Consider the following 20,626-nt stretch of genomic DNA (forward strand, 5'->3'; position numbering starts at 1 on the left):
TCCGATTTATTTCGGCGAAAACGTGCCGATACATCTCCATCAACGCCATCAAGGGACCAATTCTGCCAAAGGCGATCCGATGCGTTCAAGCTGTTCCGCCAGCATTGCAGTAAACACTCGCGGCCGCCTAAGAAGAGCGGCGCCGCACTCACTGCTCGGTCAAGCAGGGAGAAGACACTGCGTCCATCCATAGCAGAGGTTGGTTTGGGTAAGATCGCGTAAACATATAAATGTGTCGTTAAAACCCGCCACCACCCGACACAGCCAACTAGTAAGGGTTGTCACGTAAACAAAACGTGGCCAATTCGTCACGAGTACGGCACTAGTGTGTAGTGTAGTGTATAGTGTAGTACACTAAAACAGCACTAGTGTATAGTGTAGTGTATTGTGTAGTGTATAGTGCAGTATACTAGTACAGCACTAACCGGTGTGTTGGAGAGCCAAGCGACGACATTTACAATCTGAGTACGACGTTTCGCCAGTAATTACAACTAGCTTCATCAGGCGACAGCCAGATATGTGGAGAAGTATTAGTGTTTCGCTCCTTACATAGAGGCGTAGATTACTGAGGCAACGTACATTATGCATTATGTTGTGGCTTGGCTCTCCAACACACCGGTGTGCTGTTCTAGTGACGAATTGGCCACGTTTTGTTTACGTGACAACCCTTACTAGTTGGCTGTGTCGGGTGGTGGCGGGTTTTAACGACACATTTATATATTTACGCGATCTAACCCAACAAAAAGCCTCTTGACTTAAAGCTTTCGTGACTGCAGGAATTCATATTCTTTGGGTCTTTCGGTAAAGTCACGTAGCTAGGTTCAAAGAAAATAACAAAAACCACGACGTTTCGATCGCAACACAAGCGGACGACCGCTTGTGTCGCGATCGAAACGTCGTGTAAAAAAAACCCCTCTATTATGGATGATATTGGCCGCGAAAGCCTCCCACGTGTTCAACTGAGAACACCGCTTTGCTTTGCGACCGCCATGCGTCCCAGGCATCGAAGTCGCGCGCACTCAGAGCCGCGATTCCGCGTCTCCCGGCAGCGCGTTCACACGGGTTCACTAAGGCAGCGCCGCGTGCGTCACGGGCCCCGTGGGCTCGTGGTTCGTGACGAGACCACGGGAGGAGGAGGAGGAGGAAGAAGTAGACGAGAAAGAAAGGGAGGGTCTTGGAACCGGACCCGACCCAACCCAGCCCGGTCGGGCCCGGCACATCCACCCCGGCTCAACTCGGTCGTGAGTGAGCGGAGATGCACACCACGAACTCGCGTTGCGTTGCGCGCGTGACAGCTCCTCTTTGCGATTGTGCCACGGACTCTTGAGCTTTGAATGCCGAGTTGTTAAACGCGGTGGACTGTGCACTGTCGTGCCTCACACCAACCGACGCAAAACAACACGAACGAACAAGGCGCCCGTCCACCACGTGAGTAAGATGCCAGCAAAAGTTTGCCATGCGTTTTTGTTATCAATAACTTTTCATTCGTACGTCTGTGTGTGTGTGTAAGAATATTAAAAAAGTACGTCTTTAAAGGTGCTGATGTGGGGAAAATATTTTTTATATGATCAACGTACTTTAGAAAGGTAGACATATCAGAACAAGATTGAGACTCATTTTACTGAATTGTTACTATTGGGTACGGAGCGGTGGCGCAGTGATTTGCGCCGTGCGCTATGAACACCGGCAACCCAAGTTTGATTCCTCACCACGACTAACATCAGTGGCGAGTGATAACCCGAACCAGTAAGTTCTTCTTCCTTCAACAAACCCGCACTGCCCAGCGTGGGGAAGTATGGTCAAATAACTCACGCGACTGACGCGGCGTGAGCAGCCCTCTTTACCCTGCATTGCATTTGACAAAGGGCTGATGTACTTTCCAGCGTGCGTTGTTGCAAACATGTGCGTTTCTACTTACACACACCACGAGCCCGCAGTGATTTCATTAGCAACGCGTTAGAAGCTGCGAGTGCTGCGTGGGGCGGAGCAGGAGGGGGCAGTGGGGCAATTGTTGTACTCTACTTCTACGTTGCAGCGTCCGTGTTTCCCATCTTCATAAGAACCGTACGGAGCAACGTGGCGAAGTGTTTTGTCAAATAATCATCCACCACGGCGACCAGCGTGGGGAGGACCTACCCCATCCAGGAGTGGATTAACCATGGATGATGATGACAAAGTTTTGTATGAGCAGTTTCAAGTTTATTTTGTTTTATCCAGGGGAGACGTCAAGAGACCAGGAGAGATTATCTTTATTGAGAGAGATCTGAGCTACCAAAATGACAAACACGACGAATACGATAGATTTAAATACAGCAATGAAGCAAATATAAACCAGGGCAAAAAAAAACAACTGCGGAAGAGTGGTGAGTTTGGCGTGGCACGAGTTGGTAACTGACAACAGGATAAAATAATTCTCACGACGTTATTTTATTATGTTTTATTTTTATTATTTTATTATTTCCATTCTACGTGACTTTACCGAAATAACCAAGAAGATGAATCCCTGCAGTCACGAAAGCTTTAAATCGAAATTTATGACAACAGGAAGTCGCGTCTCGAATGCCAATGGATCGGAACTAACTCAGTTTTAGGTTAAGGTGCAGGCCTGCAATTGCAGGCTCACGCCCCTGCTGGCTGAAGGGCCTCCACGAAGAGGGATCTCTACAGAGGTTATTTGGCCTACCCTCCAACGATCGCCAGACGTTTGGCAAGAGATTGGAGTACCCACATTCTACCCCACCACGCACGACCGACCATCTGTGGGGTGCCAATTCAAATCGCTCGGTGGTCAGAGACGCGTGTGGCTACGGCGGTTAAGAAACTTGCCCCATTGTTTCAATTCGGATCAAACCGGCGACCTCTAGATTCCAAATCCATTGTGCTGGGCCATTACCACCCCGGCAGCATCCAACTCGATAGGATTAGGCAGTGGGAAATAACGTTAACAGACGCAAATTAGATGTGTAGCCTTAGCTCCCCCTCCTCCCCCAAGACCCCTCGGGAATTTACTGCCCACGAAGCCAAAATGCCCCCCCCCTCACCCCCCTGCGCGAGCAGCCGTCAAGTCGCTTTAGCCGAAAGCAAAAAGAGCCGTGTGGCTGTGGCTCCATCTGCGGGCCCTCAGATGAGTTACACGTCACCCGGCAGCGTCCCGTGCGCACGTGCAGCCCCGATGTCACTCCATGAGCTGGAGCGAGGGGCCTCCCCGAACACCGCGTGGACAGCGATACATCCACCAATCTACTCGTACATCTACCCATCCACCCACCCACCAATCTACTCGTACATCTACCCATCCACCCACCCACCAATCTACTCGTACATCTACCCATCCACCAATCTACTCGTACATCTACCCATCCACCCACCCACCAATCTACTCGTACATCTACCCATCCACCCACCCATCAATCTACTCATACATCTACCCATCCACCCATCCACCAATCTACTCATACATCTACCCATCCACCCATCCACCTATCTACTCGTACATCTACCCATCCATCCCTCCACCAATCTACTCATACATCTACCCATCCACCCATCCACCAATCTACCCATACATCTACCCATCCACCCATCCACCTATGTACCCATACATCTACCCATCCACCCATCCACCAATCTACTTATACATCTATCCATCCACCCATCCACCTATCTACCCATACATCTACCCAACCATCCGTTTATCCTTCAATACACGTATCTAACCATCCGTTCGCTGGCTGCCCTTCCCCATCGCACCTCCAATCAACACGGTTGGCTACGTACGATGCGAAATAAGTCCAACATACATTAACCTATCTATCCATTGTATGTACCGGTGCGGATCGTGGGCGCTGTGGAGCACACACGTGGGAGCATACAACTACAGTACAACTAGTGTACTGCTTTGCTGCACTCCCCCTATGGCTGCTCAACCACGAATCCCCGCAGCAGCCGGTAGCCCCTGTCGGGTCGAGGGTTCGTCCATCCAAGCGATTGGCAGGTTGCAGCCTGCTTAGCTTCCGAGATCCGGCGCATTCAGGGGTAATTTGGTCGTAAACGTCCAGAATATCGTTTGCATACATCATAAATAGTCAATTAGATTCACATCACGTTAACCGCATGGATTTTTACCCATTAATCGCTAACAGTGGTCCCGTGGAGTGAAAGTTATTACATCATCAGCCACGATCTGTTGGTGTTGGTTGGAAGACATTTCAAAGTCATATCACTGTCACAACCAACGTTACACCATGCCGCGCCCCCATCACCCCCCCCCCCTCCCCGTGATGCCCCCCCCCCACGCCCCCGTATCTCCTCTCTCTCTATGTACCAACAACTTCTGTAATCTCTGCTCTAACCAAAGACACTGCCGGGCAACGCATGAAGCAGAGCGATAGAGAGAGAGATGGGAGTAGATTAGCGCCATTGATAGGGGGCGAAAAATGTTACGTGTGTACCAAACAAGATGTTGAGAGAGATTGCGAGAACCCCAACAGCCTCGGCGTGTAATCTGCTACTCTCTATGCAGAGAGAGAGAGCGCGCGCAGGGAGCGTAACAGATTGCGGCCCCATTACATTCGGTATAGGGAGGGAGCGGTGGTGCAGCGGTTGGCGCGCCGCGCCACGCGCAACTGCGCCACGGCTGACATCAGTGGCGAGTGATGAAGTGATATGTGAACCGGTCCTTGCCCCACCACCACCACCACCACGTTCGTCCTTCTCCTTTCTTTAGCAAACAACCCCTCTGATCGATACGACGTAGGGGGGAGAGGCATTCATCCCAGAGTGGATTGATTTTTTTTTAATGTTTACATTTGTAGGGTAGATTTATGCACAATTAAGGTCGTCAGCTCTCTGGTGCGTTTTTGGGTTGTGCCGCGTGTAGTTCGGTATGATGCCCGAACGTTTCGTTTCACTTGCCGGGAGCTTCTTCGAGAACTTACAACAACAACAAAACTCCAAACTTTGCGAGCTTACTTACGTACTTAGGGAACGGACGACGCTTTCGGCACGTGGAACGAAACGTCGGGTCCGCCTAAAACTCCACAGGCGCTACGACTCGAAAAACACATTTGGAGAGCTGCACAGCCCAAACTCCTTCGCAAAAAAAATAATAACCCCCACGCGATAGTACGACGATACAAAAACACGTGGAGACGCTGCCTTGGCAGTGATGCACAAGCACAACTAGCAAACAAACTCCACACATTCGTCAATAACACCGCCCTAAAATTAAAAACGTACATCATGGGCGACGATGCGGGTAATGGCCCTTACAATTGCACACGGCTCTGCGCACCGCTTTCCATTCTCTCTGCTATGAATAAGAGGCATGGCCCGAAACGTCTCCGATTGTATATACAGGGTTTTTTTTTCTTCCTTTTGGAAAAGTTGCATTAATAATAATGTCAAGTATTCGCTCCCTCTCGCGGAGAAAGAATTGCTCAAGAGGCGCGAGGAACCGCAGAACAAGCAGCAAGGCAGCCACGCGGTCAGCCGGCGCCAAACAATCGCCAAAGTTCTGCGGTCCTCTATATGTTAAGGGATTATCGGCCAACTAATGTGTGGTTACATATGGGAAGATTACAACGCAGAGAGTTGACAGTGTGGAGCGCAGTTGGTGCATCTGCCAGTCATCTCAGTGAGTCAACCCATGGGCACATGGGTCTGTTCCGTGACCTCCTTGCCAGGGGGACCTTCAACACTTCACGTGGCCTCAAAGTGCACCTGGCATGGCAGCGGCTTTTGACTGGCCATCGAACAAAGGCGATCACCGCATCGCGCGCTTTCAGATGTGCTTCTGCGGCCGTTTGGAATGCTCTTCCTTCCGATATTAGGAAGCCACTGGAGCTATGCACTTTTGAATCTAGATAGGAAAACTCATTTATTTTTGTGTTTAGTATTCTTAGGTTTTTTCGGTAAAGTCACGTAGGTAAAACATCAAAATTTATGAAAATAAAATAAAAACAAAAATCACGACGTTTCGGAGGCAACACAGGTCTCCGTCATCAGGTGGGACCGTCACAGCCAGATTAGCTGCATCAAGTGAGGCAATGATTCAAGATGTAATCCCTTATAAGCAAGTTTGGAGGGGGGAGGAGAGGGGGGGAGCTCATCAGAATGTGGTAGCCAATGAATGGAACGTATCGGGAGGGAGGGGGGCGGGAGGGGGAGGGCCAAAAAAATGGGCGACGGCTTGGACGCGGTTGCTGCACACGCCAACACAATGGACAGAGAGGGGGAGGGGAGGTCTGATACACATGATAGAACAAAGGGACGAAAATGCCCATGTTTATACCAATGCTAGCTGAACAATGAAGGGAGTACTGTTAAAAATAACTGGGGATGTTAACACTCGGTAAAGTAAAGTAAAATAGTGCCTGTCAGATAAGATGGTCCAAAAAAGTGTAATTAAGTCTTTTTTGCGTGGTTGATAACATCTTTCCAATGATTACTCAGTTTGTACCCATCATCACGGTTGAAATTATGTCTGTGTTTGTATATTTGTATGGCTTCGTGTACAAACCTTTGATGGTAGCCAGGAGGTTTGCAGAGAACCTTGGTCTCGGAAAAGACAATTTCATGAGAGCCCACCGAGTTGTAGCAATGATCGGCAACGGCAGAAGAATCAGTTCTGCCGTGTTTCAGATCTGACTTGCTTATAAGGGATTACATCTTGAATCATTGCCTCACTTGATGCAGCTAATCTGGCTGTGACGGTCCCACCTGATGACGGAGACTTGTGTTGCCTCCGAAACGTCGTGATTTTTGTTTTTATTTTATTTTATTTTCATTAATTTTGATGTTTTACCTACGTGACTTTACCGAAAAAACCTAAGAATATGATGCCTTGCAGTCACGATAGCTTCAAATCTAGAATTTGTGTTTAGTGTTGTTGTCCTTCCCCCCCCCCCGCACCTCCGATTAGCGCGGTTGGCTACGTGCGGTGCGAAAGAAGTTCAACGTACAGTCACATAAAAGCGCCGTGGTGACGTCGCGGCCACTTAGTAGGCGAACGGCGGTGGTTGTTGTTGTTGGAAACCAGGCGGAGTCCATGTAGGTTAGTCAGTTTAACACGTAGGCTTTCGCGACCAATATTATCAATAATAGAGGTTTTTTGGGTGAGATCGCGTAAATATATAAATGTGTCGTTAAACGCGCCACCACCCGACAATTGTAAATATTGAGTTTTTAACTCAATATTTGTTGCTGTACTAGTAACGAATTGGCGTGTTTTGTTTACGTGACAAACCTTACTAATTGGCCTCGGCAAGGAAAGGTAAAAGGTAAAAACAACGAGCCTACCTTTACCCTCCCTTTTACCTTACCACAATACAATCACTCTACCCTTACCTTTACCCTTTAGCAAGGTAAGGTAAAAGGTCAAAAGCAACGAGCCTACCTTTACCCTACCTTTTACCCTTACCCCATACAAATTACCCGATAACAGGGTAATTACTGGGGCACTACACGTGAAAAATGTTTATAACAGGTAAATGCTAAGTAGAGCGCTTTATTCATATAGAATACTCTCGATGATTCCATTTTAAATTGGAGGCCACGGACTGCGCCACGGAGCTTTTAGCGAGCGGTAAACAGGGTATTTGCCCTATGGGAACCTCATTTGCCAGTAAAAATATGATAATTGGTTTTTTACCCTTCTATCTGGCAACAAAACTGACACCTTTTATCAAGGAGTCATAACTCCAAACAAAAGACATAACTCTGATAATGTGCACAGTGCACATTATCAGAGTTATGTTCTTTTGTTTGTATTATGACTGCAGGTATTGCGGTCTATGCAAACATGACTCCTTGATAAAAGGTGTCAGTTTTGTTGCCAGATAGAAGGGTAAAAAACCAATTAACAGGGTATTTGCCGCGTAATTCTTCCGCGCTACCTTTACAATACCATTTACCTTACCCCTTGGCATGTCGACACCTTTACCTTTACCCTTTTACCCGGTAAAAAGGGTAAATTACCTTACGTTGCCGAGGCCTAATCTGGCCCCAAAACGCCACTATTACGGAGCACACACGTGCGCTCTACTGCCTCCTACTGGCGACTCAGGGTTATGGAAACCTCCTCGCACACGCGAAAAGAGTTTCGCGACATTGATGAGATCCACCCCCTTGCGTTGCCACCACAGCGTTGGTTTACGGGCCGCGTGTATAGCTACCACCGCCCCAGCTATTGACAGCACGCCGCATCCATTAAAGGTAACCCAGGTAGCAGAGGTGTGGACTCGAGTCATGTGACTTGGACTCGAGTCAGACTCGAGTCATGAATTTGATGACTTGCGACTCGACTTGGACTTGCATAACAATGACTTTGTCCCACCTATGAGATGTGGACTCGAGTCATGTGACTTGGACTCGAGTCAGACTCGAGTCATGAATTTGATGACTTGCGACTCGACTTGGACTTGCATAACAATGACTTTGTCCCACCTCTGCCAGGTAGGCCCTTACACTTTTGATGTCATCCTTTGCTAGGTAGGTGAACGGGTCCCGCTCGTAATAGAGCCGCGCGCTTAGTCCGCGCGTATGTTGGCTGGCACTTGGCTGGAACTAAGCACGCGATGTGCACGCACCTGCACCTTTAATTACACACATCACACAGCCCCCCGCCCCCAGCCCAACTCGAGCTAATGACCTGGGAGGGTAAAGTCACCACGCGCTAGGCGACAGGGTGTGTGACCATAGCGTGAACATACCGCGATCAACCCTTGATAAATATATAATTTTAATGTATACATACCTGTTAACTCATACGGTTTACTCCGTATTGCTGAACATGGAAATTTAGTTTGTAGGTCCATACGGCGTACATCCGTTTCAATACGGGCAAAAACACTTTTTTTTCGTCAATTTGTTTGCGTTTCTACCTTGTGGTGAGACTTTGTGGGATGAACGTTGAGATTTAGAAGGCTACGGGGTGACCGATGAGGTCTGAATTGGTCTGTAATAAGGTCGGGCACTGATAAGGGTTTGACAGGTACGTGTATACATGTTGAACGTGTGGCCGAGTGACTCGGAGGCCACAGAGAGAGAGAGAGAGAAAGCGCTGAACTTGCCACCGCTGTCAATAGACACCGGGTTCTAATCCAGGCAACTGCAGATGATTAATATAAACCCAACCCGCTATGGCCTCGCTACGTGTTGCGACGAAGGGCCATTACTCGAAAATGCACCTGTTCATCTTCTGTCGAGAAGACTCTGTCTGTTCTACACCTGAGGACGGCTGCTTGCGTTGTGGCCGAAACGTCGTTAGAATTATTTTATTATGTTTTATTTTTATTATTTTATTATTTCCATTCTACGTGACTTTACCGAAAGAACCAACAAGATGAATCCCTGCAGTCACGAAAACTTTAAATCGAAATTTAATGTACCTGTTGTTAACGGTTTTTATTGTATTGTTATTAAGTCCACGGTGTTGGTGACGAAGTGCATTCGTTAGTTGTGCTGTCAACCACAATTCGTGTAATTTAAAACAAACTCTGGTTGGTAAACGATAAGTGGTAACAAAAAAAACCGTAACCGATAAACCGCTTGCGTGGAACATATTGCAAACGGTTGTGAACTGAGCAGCAGCAGCAAAACAACAACGAACTCTCATGAAGCCCTCTCGTGGCTCGCAAACTTTGCCGTTGGTATTGAGCTCATCATGGGCAACACACAGACTAATACGAACCGGTAATGAAAGTCAAGAACCGGTAACCGTTTCCAGCGGAATGTTAAGAATGGATGCACCGATTGGCAACACACGAACGTGCGGACGGAATTGCGCCGTGGGTTCGATCTCACGTCCAATACGAGTGACGTTTACCTGAACCGGTCCTGGCCCAACCCCTAGGTCGACTCAGCCTCAAATTAGTTCCTGGTGCAGTATGTAAACGTCGCCACTAGGGAGACAGAGGCGGTCGAGCGTGGTGCTGTCCACCCTCGTGTACCGTGCCGGCCTTCATAGGTGCACGCAAATTCGTGAAGCGTTCATAGGTGCTCGCTAACAACACTTGCCCCAGCAGTCTGCAAAGGCTACACATGGGGGGGGGGGAATCTTTGTCTTTGTACCTGTGTCTGAAACAACGCCTGGTGCCAAGGGCGCGTGACTCTCACTCGTGTTGTTGTCGTCGTTGTCTTTGTGTGCTGTGGTGTTGCTCACAGACAATTCGCCCGTGATGAGACTGAATTTGCGTTCAACCCCCGTCACCTACGACCTCCTGTAAGCGACACGGGAGCGCCCTCTCGTGGAGGTTCCCTGCAACTTGGACCAGCGCCTCTTCCGACTCTTCTCTGCCTTGACGAAGTCAGAGACGACATCTTATTTAAGTTTAAAGAGAACCCGTTGGTGTTGTTTGCTCCACAAAAAAGAAATGCGCGTTGTGAACGCGATTCAGCAACTGAAAGTTGAAGAAACAACTTAAATATAAATTGAACGGCAACTGCAAATCCATTATTAACCGGACGGATGTGTAAATTGAAATCAAACCCTTATTATCGGTAGCAAAAAAAAACCCAAAACATGAGCGTGCAATTTTAAGTAGATTACAGTTGAACTGAGATGACTGGCAGATGCACCGCCTGTGCCACCTCGTTGCATTTTAGCCGCCCGGCGCTCCGCCCGTTGGTGTGAGCGTCGCTACTCCGCCGGTCCACTTCTGAACTCAACGGTCAAACAGGAGCGCCTTCCACGAGCCCTCCTCCACAGTCCACACAGAAGCAAAGATTCCTTCCCGCGCAGCCCGCAACGGGCTGTTAGGGCAAGTGCGCTCTCGTGAGCGTCGTCAACTTCCCCCACTCGGGTGTCCACAACACCATGCCCGCGGTATAAGCGGAGCCTCCTCCTCCCCTGCACGCCCACGTACACACCTAAACGTATCTATCGTCCAATCGGTCAACCCTGGCTTTCCGGACAATGCCGATCAGCAAACACTTCTCCCCGGGCTCACCCGACTCGAGGATGGGCAGGAGGCGACCTCGGCTGGAGATCACGAGGGAAATGATCAGCGCCCCGCTCGGAGATTTCCGTCACACGATGCACGTGGGTCGCGGCGGCGACGCGTTCGGGGACACGTCGTTCCTGCGCGAGAGACCGCCCCCCGAGACTCCCAGGTACCGCCGCGGGGAGTCGCCGCCCCCGGCGAGCAGGGAGAGCCTCCTGGCCCGCACGCTCCGCGCCAGCAAGCGCAGCCTCTCGGTTGGACGCTCGGCTCGCCTGTCGTCCACGTCGACTTCGTCTTTCGTCGCCGTTCCGCTCCCCTCGTCACCGTCCTCCTCGGCCTCCGCCTCCTCGTACTCCGCCTCCACGCCGAGCTCTCCCGTCGGCGTCTCGCAGCCGCTGTCACGGAGCGAGATGGAGGTGGGCGGAGTGCTTCGGGGCGGTGGCGGTGGAGCTGGTCGCTTGAATGGATCTCAGAAGCGGTTCTGTGGTATCCTCTTGTCAGGGCCATTCATGGTGGTAAATACGAGATGGAAGAATTTTACTTAAAAGTAGCGGTAAATGTTTTCCTTGTCTCTTGCTTTAGTCAAATTTGAATCGTGATTGCACTCTCGGTGTCGTGTCAATATCCTGAAATATGGGTTTGACTGTTAATCCATTCGGAACACTGGCGTGGCTCAACCCTGCTTAGCCTCGAGATTTCACGAGCTCGTGATTTAATCACAGACGCATTGTTGTTGTGCTGGGGCACCCCTTTGCGAAGTTGCCAGTGTGAGGTGAAGGCACGGGTGACTGCTGAAAATCCATATTGCAGGAGCAGGCTGTTGGCTCATGGCCACACTTTCAGCTCTGTTGAGTTGGAAGGTCCAGACAAGGCTGAGAGCATGCTACATGCAACGTGGTGGTCACATGACCTGCACACAAGGCATTGTGGGAGGCATGCCTTCCTGTTATGGTGTGTGAGCACACTTGTTACTGTTTCTGGCCGTGAGGGAATTGCTACAATGGAGCTAGAGACAATCCTGGGCAGACACTGCAATGCAAGGTTCGTGCACAAGCCTCTTCTCATTGAGACTCGAGAGCATCGTGTCATTGAGCCACTTGACAGTGTAAGCTGCTGCCTTGTTGATAAGATACAGTTAGAGGTTCTGCATTGGTGAGGTGGATGGGTGGCTCAGAGGTCAGACCTCTGAGCTAACACCGCTGAGGGTTGTAACCCAAGCAGCAACCTGCGATTAAACCAAGTTATCAAGAATAGTAGTGAGTTGATGGTCTCAGCACTGAATTTGGGTAAATTATAGCACTGTGAATTCAAATATCGGTTTCACTATCAATACGATGAACGTTACTCTCAGCAGCAGAGTGGATGGGAGAGGGCTGCCCCCTTCCGTGTGGACCAGAGGTCACTTGAAGGGATATCAGAGGTAGCTCTGTGACATCCACATCTGTGGTGCCGTTATATACCGAGGAAGTTTTCACTCCTCTGGGAAGAGTTTAGAATGCATTCATAGTCACGTGACACCGACAGCATAATCATGATACGTTTGAGAGGAAAGACGTAATTAAAAACAGACTAATATCAAGGAGATCGCAATCATCGGTGTGAAGACCCCCTCCACTGCCGTGAGTTTCAGGAGGCTCAGTGAGCAGGAGGGGGGAAAAAACCATTAAAACAAAATCATCGATATGAATGCACTAAAAAATGCCTCGGTATGCTCCGTTACAGGTGCAGTGCATCGCGCCGCCTGGCGGAGAGCGGGCGAGCCGCTCTCCGGGACCCGTCCGGACCCCTTTGGCTCCTGTGGGCTCAATCGCCGGGGTCACGGCAGGTTTCAGCCCTTACTCCGGCGGCGGTGGCAACGCGATCGCTCGTCCGAACGGCGCCATGGGCGGCCAGGAACCGCTGTTCGACCGCCGCGACCAGGCGCTCGCGCACTCCATCCCCGTGCTCAAGCACGCCGAGTCCGTCATGTCGTTCCACGTGGACCTGGGGCCCTCCATGCTGGGCGACGTCCTGGGAGTGATGGGCTCGGAAGAAGGAGGCGCGGCGGCTCCGGGCTTCGAGGTCGTCGCCGCCGCGGCCCCCGCCGCGACGCCGGGGCGGGGCGGGAGCAGCCGGGGCGGCTCGCGGAGTTCCAGCGCCAGCAGCAGCGGCGGCAGCAGCGCCACCCTGGCCGACGACGCGGCGTCCCAGGGTGACGGCGAGGGTGACGGTGGCGCGTGGGCCGTTGCGGCGAGCGAGAAACGCCCGGCCGCACTCCCTGCCGCGCTCCCAACCATGCCGTTCGTTGCCTCCCTGCACCACCACCACCACCACCCGTTTGGGTCCTACCTGGAGGACGACGAGATTCTGCCTTTTTGAGCGAAGCTTGTCGGCGCAGATCTTGCGATCGCTTGCTCATGCCACTGCGGGCTGGTGGAAGGACCTCCACTAGGAGGGGACAATAAAGAGACACAGCGCCCTCCCCCATCCTCCCCCTCCTTGGCTTTAGGAGGTATTTGGCCTACTCTTTCACGCTGCCCAGATGTCTTGCAAGAATTCGACGTATCCACACTTTACCCCAACAGCACACAAGGACCTGCCGATCGTCTATCCATGGTGTATCCATTTGTACTGCTGGGTGGACAAATTCATGGGGCATGTAAGACACTTGCACCTGCCGTGGAAGCTACGTGAGCACGGCTTAATGTCTCAACTGAATACGTAGCCAGTCGCTGATAGACTGGGGGTGGTGCCACGTTGATTATCATAGCCACAGCCATAGCGAGGTACGGTGAACTGGATGTTGTGTGCCGGGTGCAAAGAAAACATCACTACCAAGTCACCAACCAGGACTGAAATTGAGCCCTGCCTGCGTGCAATATGCACACAGGGCATAGGTGCCACATTAAATGGAGATTCGACCACATCCTCCGCCACCAATAAAAACAAACAGCTCTCACCTTGTAGCTGTACACCTTAAGCTGTCCCACAAGAGTGTAAAGCTTCATTTAATGTAAATGATGGGCCCATCATTACGGACCTAAATTGATTTGAAAATAAGTGACTTCACTCATGGTGCCATCATGCCGCTGCTACCCGTAACTTTACGGCCGGTTTTGTCACTCAGGAAGCTTGTTATGCTATATTGGTGTATGGGCCGCAAGATCAGAGCTGTTTTAGTCTTTTTAAAGCATGTTACTTGAGCAGAAGGACAAAGGTGCAGGGTGTTCAGTGCCCTGGTGTTACACGTGCTGCTGTGCGGTGGCGGAGGTCATGGACACGAAATAAGGCACCGAAAGGCTGAACGCCATCATTACAAGTCTCCCCACGCAGGATCCTGGGGTTACGGGCGGCTTCATGATTTTTGTATCAAACCGTCGACTGCTTCGGGAGACCGGGCTGAGACGCCGCTCGTGCCTGTTGCGGGAGACGCCAGCTGCGGCCGTTTAGTGGCCACGCGGCTCGCGTCCCAGAGGCCCGACCCAGCAGAGTAGCTGCTCCGAATCGGATTTGGATGTATGTTGAACTTCTTTCGCACCGTACGTAGCTAACCATGCTAATTGGAGTTGCGGGAGAAGGACAACATCAAGGACTTCATGCCCAGCTGGCAGAGGAGGCCAAGGGTGGAGGCCGGTGTCTTCATGGCTGCAGGAGCAAGAGGCTGATGATCACCTCCAAGGTTTGGGACTATGAAGGGAGTTGGCCTTGCGGGCTCACGGCTGTGAGGGACCCGGAGGGCTGGAGCCCAGGAGGGTGAAACCAGTCACGTGCCGTGCGGGTGTTTGCCCCCCATATCTGATCTGAATCTTGGGGGATAAAAACACCTCGACTCAATTCACTGAAACTTCCGAAAAGCATGTGTGCTCGTGTTGGCTAGCAATGCATCTATTGGCACGGCCATGCCTTGCTGAAGAGACTCGGTGAAGACGAAGCCGATTCGAGGCTGCATGTGTGTTGTGTCGTTAAAATATTGACCGGTATGGTGAATGGAACTACAAATTTAAATTGTTGTAATGGAAATTATTATTTGTCATGAATATTATTATTAATTTGCGGATTCAAATATACAGGATGTATTGCATGCATGTGCGTAGCGGTTAAAGTTTTATTTTACTGATGAGATGAAAAATTACATTCCGTTTTGGTTTAATTGAAGTCGAGCTACATGTGAGTTGTTAATGAAATACTATGACAGAGCAAGCGGCTTAATATTCACACACCAGGCAATACAATTCTCGTCATTCAGGGTTGCGATTAGATTTGGGAATCGATTCTTTTTGTGAAATTGCTGTGAATGTAGCGGCTTTTAGTGACGATAATGAAATACTATGACAGAGCAAGCGGCTTAATATTCACACACCAGGCAATACAATTCTCGTCATTCAGGGTTGCGATTAGATTTGGGAATCGATTATTTTTGTGAAATTGCTGTGAATGTAGCGGCTTTTAGTGACGATAGGCGGTGAGGTGAACCCATGCCATGCATCACCACGTGAATCGAAAATGATATAGAACAAAAATAACCATGATACTGGTCTGTCCCGCATACAATGTTTTCAATGCGGTGTATATCGTGAGTATATAAGTATATAATAATCGATTAATATATGGATCATCACGCGTCTACTAAACGCCTGAGAGGATGAACGCCACGGTGAGAGATGACGATGGCTTGAGAGGCCTTCATCCAGCAGAAGATAGATCATGGCTGACAATGATGACGACTGTTTAGACCATAACGAAATCATATTGCACTACCGTGTATATTAACAGGTTTCTTTATGGGTTGGTTGAGAATGTATGCTTTTCTCAAACCATTACTCCTGTCCTTGCTATGTAAAGAGCCCAAATTGTGTATAGCCATAACAATTTACAATGAGCAAGTCATCATACAGGTATTTATATATATTTTTTGTTAATTCATGAAAGTATTCAGGAAGCTGAGTCTCTATTCTCATTATTGTATTATTGAGGAGCGGTGGTGCAGTGGTTAGCGCACTGCACTGTGAATCTGCCCACCCGCGTTCAATTCCCGTCTGCGACTCACCAACCCGTTACTGACCGACACAGCATGGGTAGGCCTCATCCAGCAGTGGATTGAGAAGCGTCTGAACATTTCTGTTCTTTGTAAATGATGGGTGCCTTGTTGGTGCCAAAATCAGTAATGTATCGAGCAAAAGCAGGACTTAAGCACTACCCTATACAGCAAGCTTTGACTTTTTGTTATCAACACCATGCGCGTTCTGTATACGTGTTGATCAGCAGTGTGTACATCAGATGTGGGGAAACATTTAACTTATTGAGGCTCGAATAGGACTTGGTGGGGACGCACGTTAACGCACACACACACACATGCTCAGTCACTCCAGTCACGAGGAGAGGCCCCGACAGTGACTGAAGTGACCATGTATGCTATGCTGTAAACTAGACAATTACAAAGACTCTACGAAGCAAACTATAAGCAACAAGAACAACAAAAGTGTTTGGGAAGGATGTTCGAGACTAGGACAATTATAGGTACACGAAGCTGGGGAAGAAATCAAATTAAGTAGATAAGAAATTTCAATAATTGGATGCAACTGGGAGTATCTGATACTGGGAACTAGATGGATGGAAGGCCACAATTGTCAATGTATTTGAGAAAGGACATGGCACACAGAGATGCTGAAATTAACCTCCCTCTAGTATCCAATTAGTGTGGCTTAGGTTCTTGCCGTGATGGATAACCATGGTTTGAGGGCTGTATAGAAGTGGTGAGCCTCGTCTACAGGGCCGGATTAATGCAGGGGGGCTGTAGGAGTTGCAATGTGGAACCTTAGGATTTTGAGGCCCTCTAAACATTTTGTACAGCACTGCTTTAAGATGGTTAAAACGAAATATGTTGTGATAAATTCTACAGGTGAATAAGTAAATTGAAGCCGTAGAATAACAATGAGAATTACGACTGGGGACAGGCAGAATTAAAATATATATTTTTTTACTTTCATTGAAACCTTAACAACAATTCGTAAAACTCAGAAAAAACACAGAACTGAAATAACCACGGTGAATACCAATTGGGTGTTTGACATTGCGCATGTGTGCTGGTAAAACAGTCAAGGGAAGGAATTGAATTTACAAAGAAGGGCCCCCTCAACAACTGTACCAGCCCTGCGTCCCTATCAAACGTAATTAATATTCACCAAGATGGCCCACTCAAAGAATGTATGTATGTTAAACTTCCTTCGCACTGTACGTAGCCAACCGTGCTAATTGGGGGTGCGGGGAAACATAGCACACACCTATCTCTGGTGAAATTTAGCAATGAAAAAAAAAATAGCCAAATAGTTGCACAATCATATTTCTCCACGCCTCCGTTCAACGTTCAAGCATGGCCAAAATGTGACGCAATGGCATCGTCCAGACGAGGAAGTGATTGGAGAGCCCGAAATTACTCGGCTCTTGCCTTTGCGCCAACACCTTAACGTAATGCGGTGCTGCTCGTATTGGCCGCGGGGCCGTATGATACGAAGTCGTGGGTCGCTTCCAGCCCGTGGACTGCAGGTTACCCTGCAGCTGGTTTAGAGGATGGCATTACAGTTCGTCATAGGTTTCGCGTGGCCACTTTGTTTTGCTGTACTCATACTTTCCTTCGTGAAGGGCACACACGTTTACCCGTAAATGAGTTCTCCCCCATATAAATGGCTTTTTCACTATGATGAATGCCATCTGTTAAAGCATCGAATATATATATTTAAGCAGAAATAATGACAATGATTCAGGCAATTGCTCAAAATGTTTGTGATGCCCTCTCTCTATATGTGTGTTGACAGGTTAACGGCAGGCATTAGTCATCATTTTTAAACAATACAGTATATTCATCTGCCATTGTAGCCTCATATACACAATACATACGCAAAGATCTCCCATATAGCCATGCAGCCTGTTGGGTCAAATGCTGCTGGCGAGCATCTATTAAAGTCCGAACGGCGCCACGATGGGATGGTGTGGCCAGAACCATGCTCCGGTCGTCTTTGTTTCCCCGGTGCGGACGTTTCACATCATACAAGGTACTCATTTAAGGCTGAGTCGACCTGGAGGAGCCAAGGTCCAGTCCAGATATCACTTGCCACCACTGGCGTTATAACCGAGGCCGGGAATTGAACTCCTGATCGTCCGGTTTGTTGCGCAGTGCGCTAACCACTGCGCCACCGCTCCACCCGTTCATACATATATACTAAAAAAAATAATACACATGCAAGTATACACGCATTTGTGTATTGGTAAGATGCCACACTTTTTCTCGCAAAAGCCACAGCATGGTTAATTACTGAATTATACGTATGCACCCTCAATCTGGGGCTCAATTACTCCGGCAACGGGCCGAGAACCTGATCACGTGGTTTCTATTCCCGGTCGATTATTTAGGTCAACTTTCCAAATGCCCTCCACTATATTAATGAAACAAAACATTATCAACAAACAGGACTCAGCCAAACATCCCATGGCAGGGCCCAACTCCTTGAAACTCTCAAGACTCTTTCGGAATTATTATTTGTATTGTTATCATCCAGTACATGGGGAGATAATCTTCCCTGATACCACTACAGTCACTACAATAGTGATTACGACCGAACGCTACGAACCCAGTGAACCTGAGTTCAATTCCCGGCCAAGGCTGACATCAGTGGCGAGCAATACCTGGACTGGTCCTGGGCAATCCACTATTTCCCCGACGTCCCAACCAAGCACCACCAACCAGCCCACACTAACCATGGTATGGTCAAACACCGCCCATGACTGCTTTCATCTAACAGTGGATAGATAAATGGTTGTAACTTAGCTCAAACGTGGACGACAAGCAGGAATGGGAAACTTGGGTTGCAGGCAGACCTCCATACGTAGTTTATATATGTGTAAAAAAATATGTATAATTAAATTTGTATTTACTACGTCAATGTTAATCAACGTACTATGTTGTAACCATATCATATGCGCGTAGGTACTACGCACTACATTACTGTAAGCATATTCATTGAGGTTATTTTTGCTTCCATTATGAATTAGTACTTTTGTATGAAGTGGTTTAAGAAGCTTGTTTTCACCAATACCCGGTATGTGAGACTATAAAAGCACTGATGTGTAAATCGTTGAATACAAGAATGTGGATTTTATACACGTGGTTAAATAAAGGGCAATGTTGCTCAGAGTACCCAGTTGTGTGTGTGTGTCTGTGTATCACTCATTAAACCGGGTGCTCACGTCTCGCAAGTTTATGTTCTCACCCCTGTTACAATGATTGCACACACACACAAAATCCATCATATTAAATTTGTGGAATATTTTTCACCTAAATTGAATAAATCCCAGTTCTGAGAATTACTGTATATATTTGAATGGAATGGGCGAAACCCCTTTCCGGGAAATATAAAATGTGTGCCCTCATATACAGGGTTGTCCAGATGTCTTGTCACCCCCATTTAATTCTAGAAAACGTAATTTATTTAAATACCAATGGGTGTGCAAACTTAAATGAATAAGCTAAGGGAAAACATGTTTAAGGGGTCAATCAATTTGGGGAGGTCACGAGACATCTGGACCACTCTGTAGCTAACGGATGGAGCGTCCTGAGTTCGATCCTAGGCCACAGACCAAAACCAGTGGTGATTGATATCTGAATCGGTCCCAAGAACCCTTCTTCACCAACGTGCACTAACCAGCATGGTGAAGTATGGTCGAACGACCCCTACAACCCCCACGACTCGCACGGTGGGTAATGAGGAGGGGGATCTCATGCAACAGAGTGGATTAACAAAATTACTGTGCAAGGTCAATGCAAGTTCAAGGTCAATGCAGGTAGCAAGACTTTCGCAGTGGCTCCAGAATTCGTCCTGTTCATTATCCCGGTGCCAGTGTCTGACACAGGGAAGTCTCACTGCGAGCTGTCGAGTTTTCATGGGGATGTATTCGTCTTGTGCATGGCAGATGTTTGTGTTTAGTGTGTAAGTTGTTCTTCCCCCGCACCTCCGATTAGCATGGTTGGCTACGTACGGTGCGAAAGAAGTTCAGCATACATAGCTACTGCCCATAGACTCAGCACTGCACCTCTAATTAGCACGGCTGGCTACGTACGGTGCGAAAGAAGTTCAACATGCAGTGCATACATGACACGTAACGCCGAGAGCTTGCAATAATAACACAGGGGCGAGAGCTCAATCAACCCTGCAATATCCGACAGGTTTACCACAATGACGCGCAGAGAATGCGTGAGCCCGCACAGACGATTGAGTGGGCAAGTGCGGCACACGTTCTTTCAATTGAGGGAACGCGCCTGAGAAGACGTCCGCACGTGCCAGTGATGGAGCGATGCAATCAGCAGCTGGTGCGTGAGCGCCATGTGGATGTTTGGACCGCAGGACGCGCAAGATACGGTGACGGCTTTGGGGGGTGGGGGGGGGGGCATCCATCCAGCAGTGGATAGAGATCGTGGCTGCTGATGACTCACACTGGCAGTCGCTCCAGCTAAAGCGCCTGAGAGTCGCTCGTTCACGAAGCCTGAACACTCAACGCCGAATTAACCCGCATCGAGTTATTAATTGGTACGGCCCTTGTGCCAATCATCTGCTGGATGAAGGCCCCCCCCCACCACGCCGTATCGGGTCGTAGAGGGGGCGTTATCTGACTGTGCTACGACCGTAGGATAATTACTAACGAAGCGCTCAGCA

At 48.9% G+C, this 20,626-nt stretch overlaps 1 protein-coding gene across 1 annotated transcript; it reads left to right on the top strand.

The window, feature by feature from the left end:
* Nucleotides 1–1,211: 1,211 nt before the first annotated feature.
* On the top strand, nucleotides 1,212–19,110 carry LOC144935183 (cdc42 effector protein 4-like). Its single transcript, XM_078861662.1, has 3 exons — nucleotides 1,212–1,428; nucleotides 10,165–11,359; nucleotides 12,666–19,110. The coding sequence occupies exons 2-3, from the start codon at nucleotides 10,916–10,918 to the stop codon at nucleotides 13,299–13,301; spliced, it is 1,080 nt and encodes a 359-aa protein (XP_078717788.1). The 5' UTR covers nucleotides 1,212–1,428; nucleotides 10,165–10,915; the 3' UTR covers nucleotides 13,302–19,110.
* Nucleotides 19,111–20,626: the final 1,516 nt, after the last annotated feature.

This window comes from Lampetra fluviatilis, chromosome 1, assembly GCF_964198595.1.
Source record: "Lampetra fluviatilis chromosome 1, kcLamFluv1.1, whole genome shotgun sequence".
Taxonomy (NCBI): Eukaryota; Metazoa; Chordata; class Hyperoartia; order Petromyzontiformes; family Petromyzontidae; genus Lampetra; species Lampetra fluviatilis.

What these genes read in the sequence shown, in the direction of transcription:
- LOC144935183 (XM_078861662.1), top strand. Translation starts at nt 10,916, where the DNA reads ATGCCGATCAGCAAACACTTCTCCCCGGGCTCACCCGACTCGAGGATG. An exon ending in TGTCACGGAGCGAGATGGAG is followed by an intron (nt 11,360 to 12,665) that starts GTGGGCGGAGTG and finishes GCTCCGTTACAG; the next exon opens with GTGCAGTGCATCGCGCCGCC.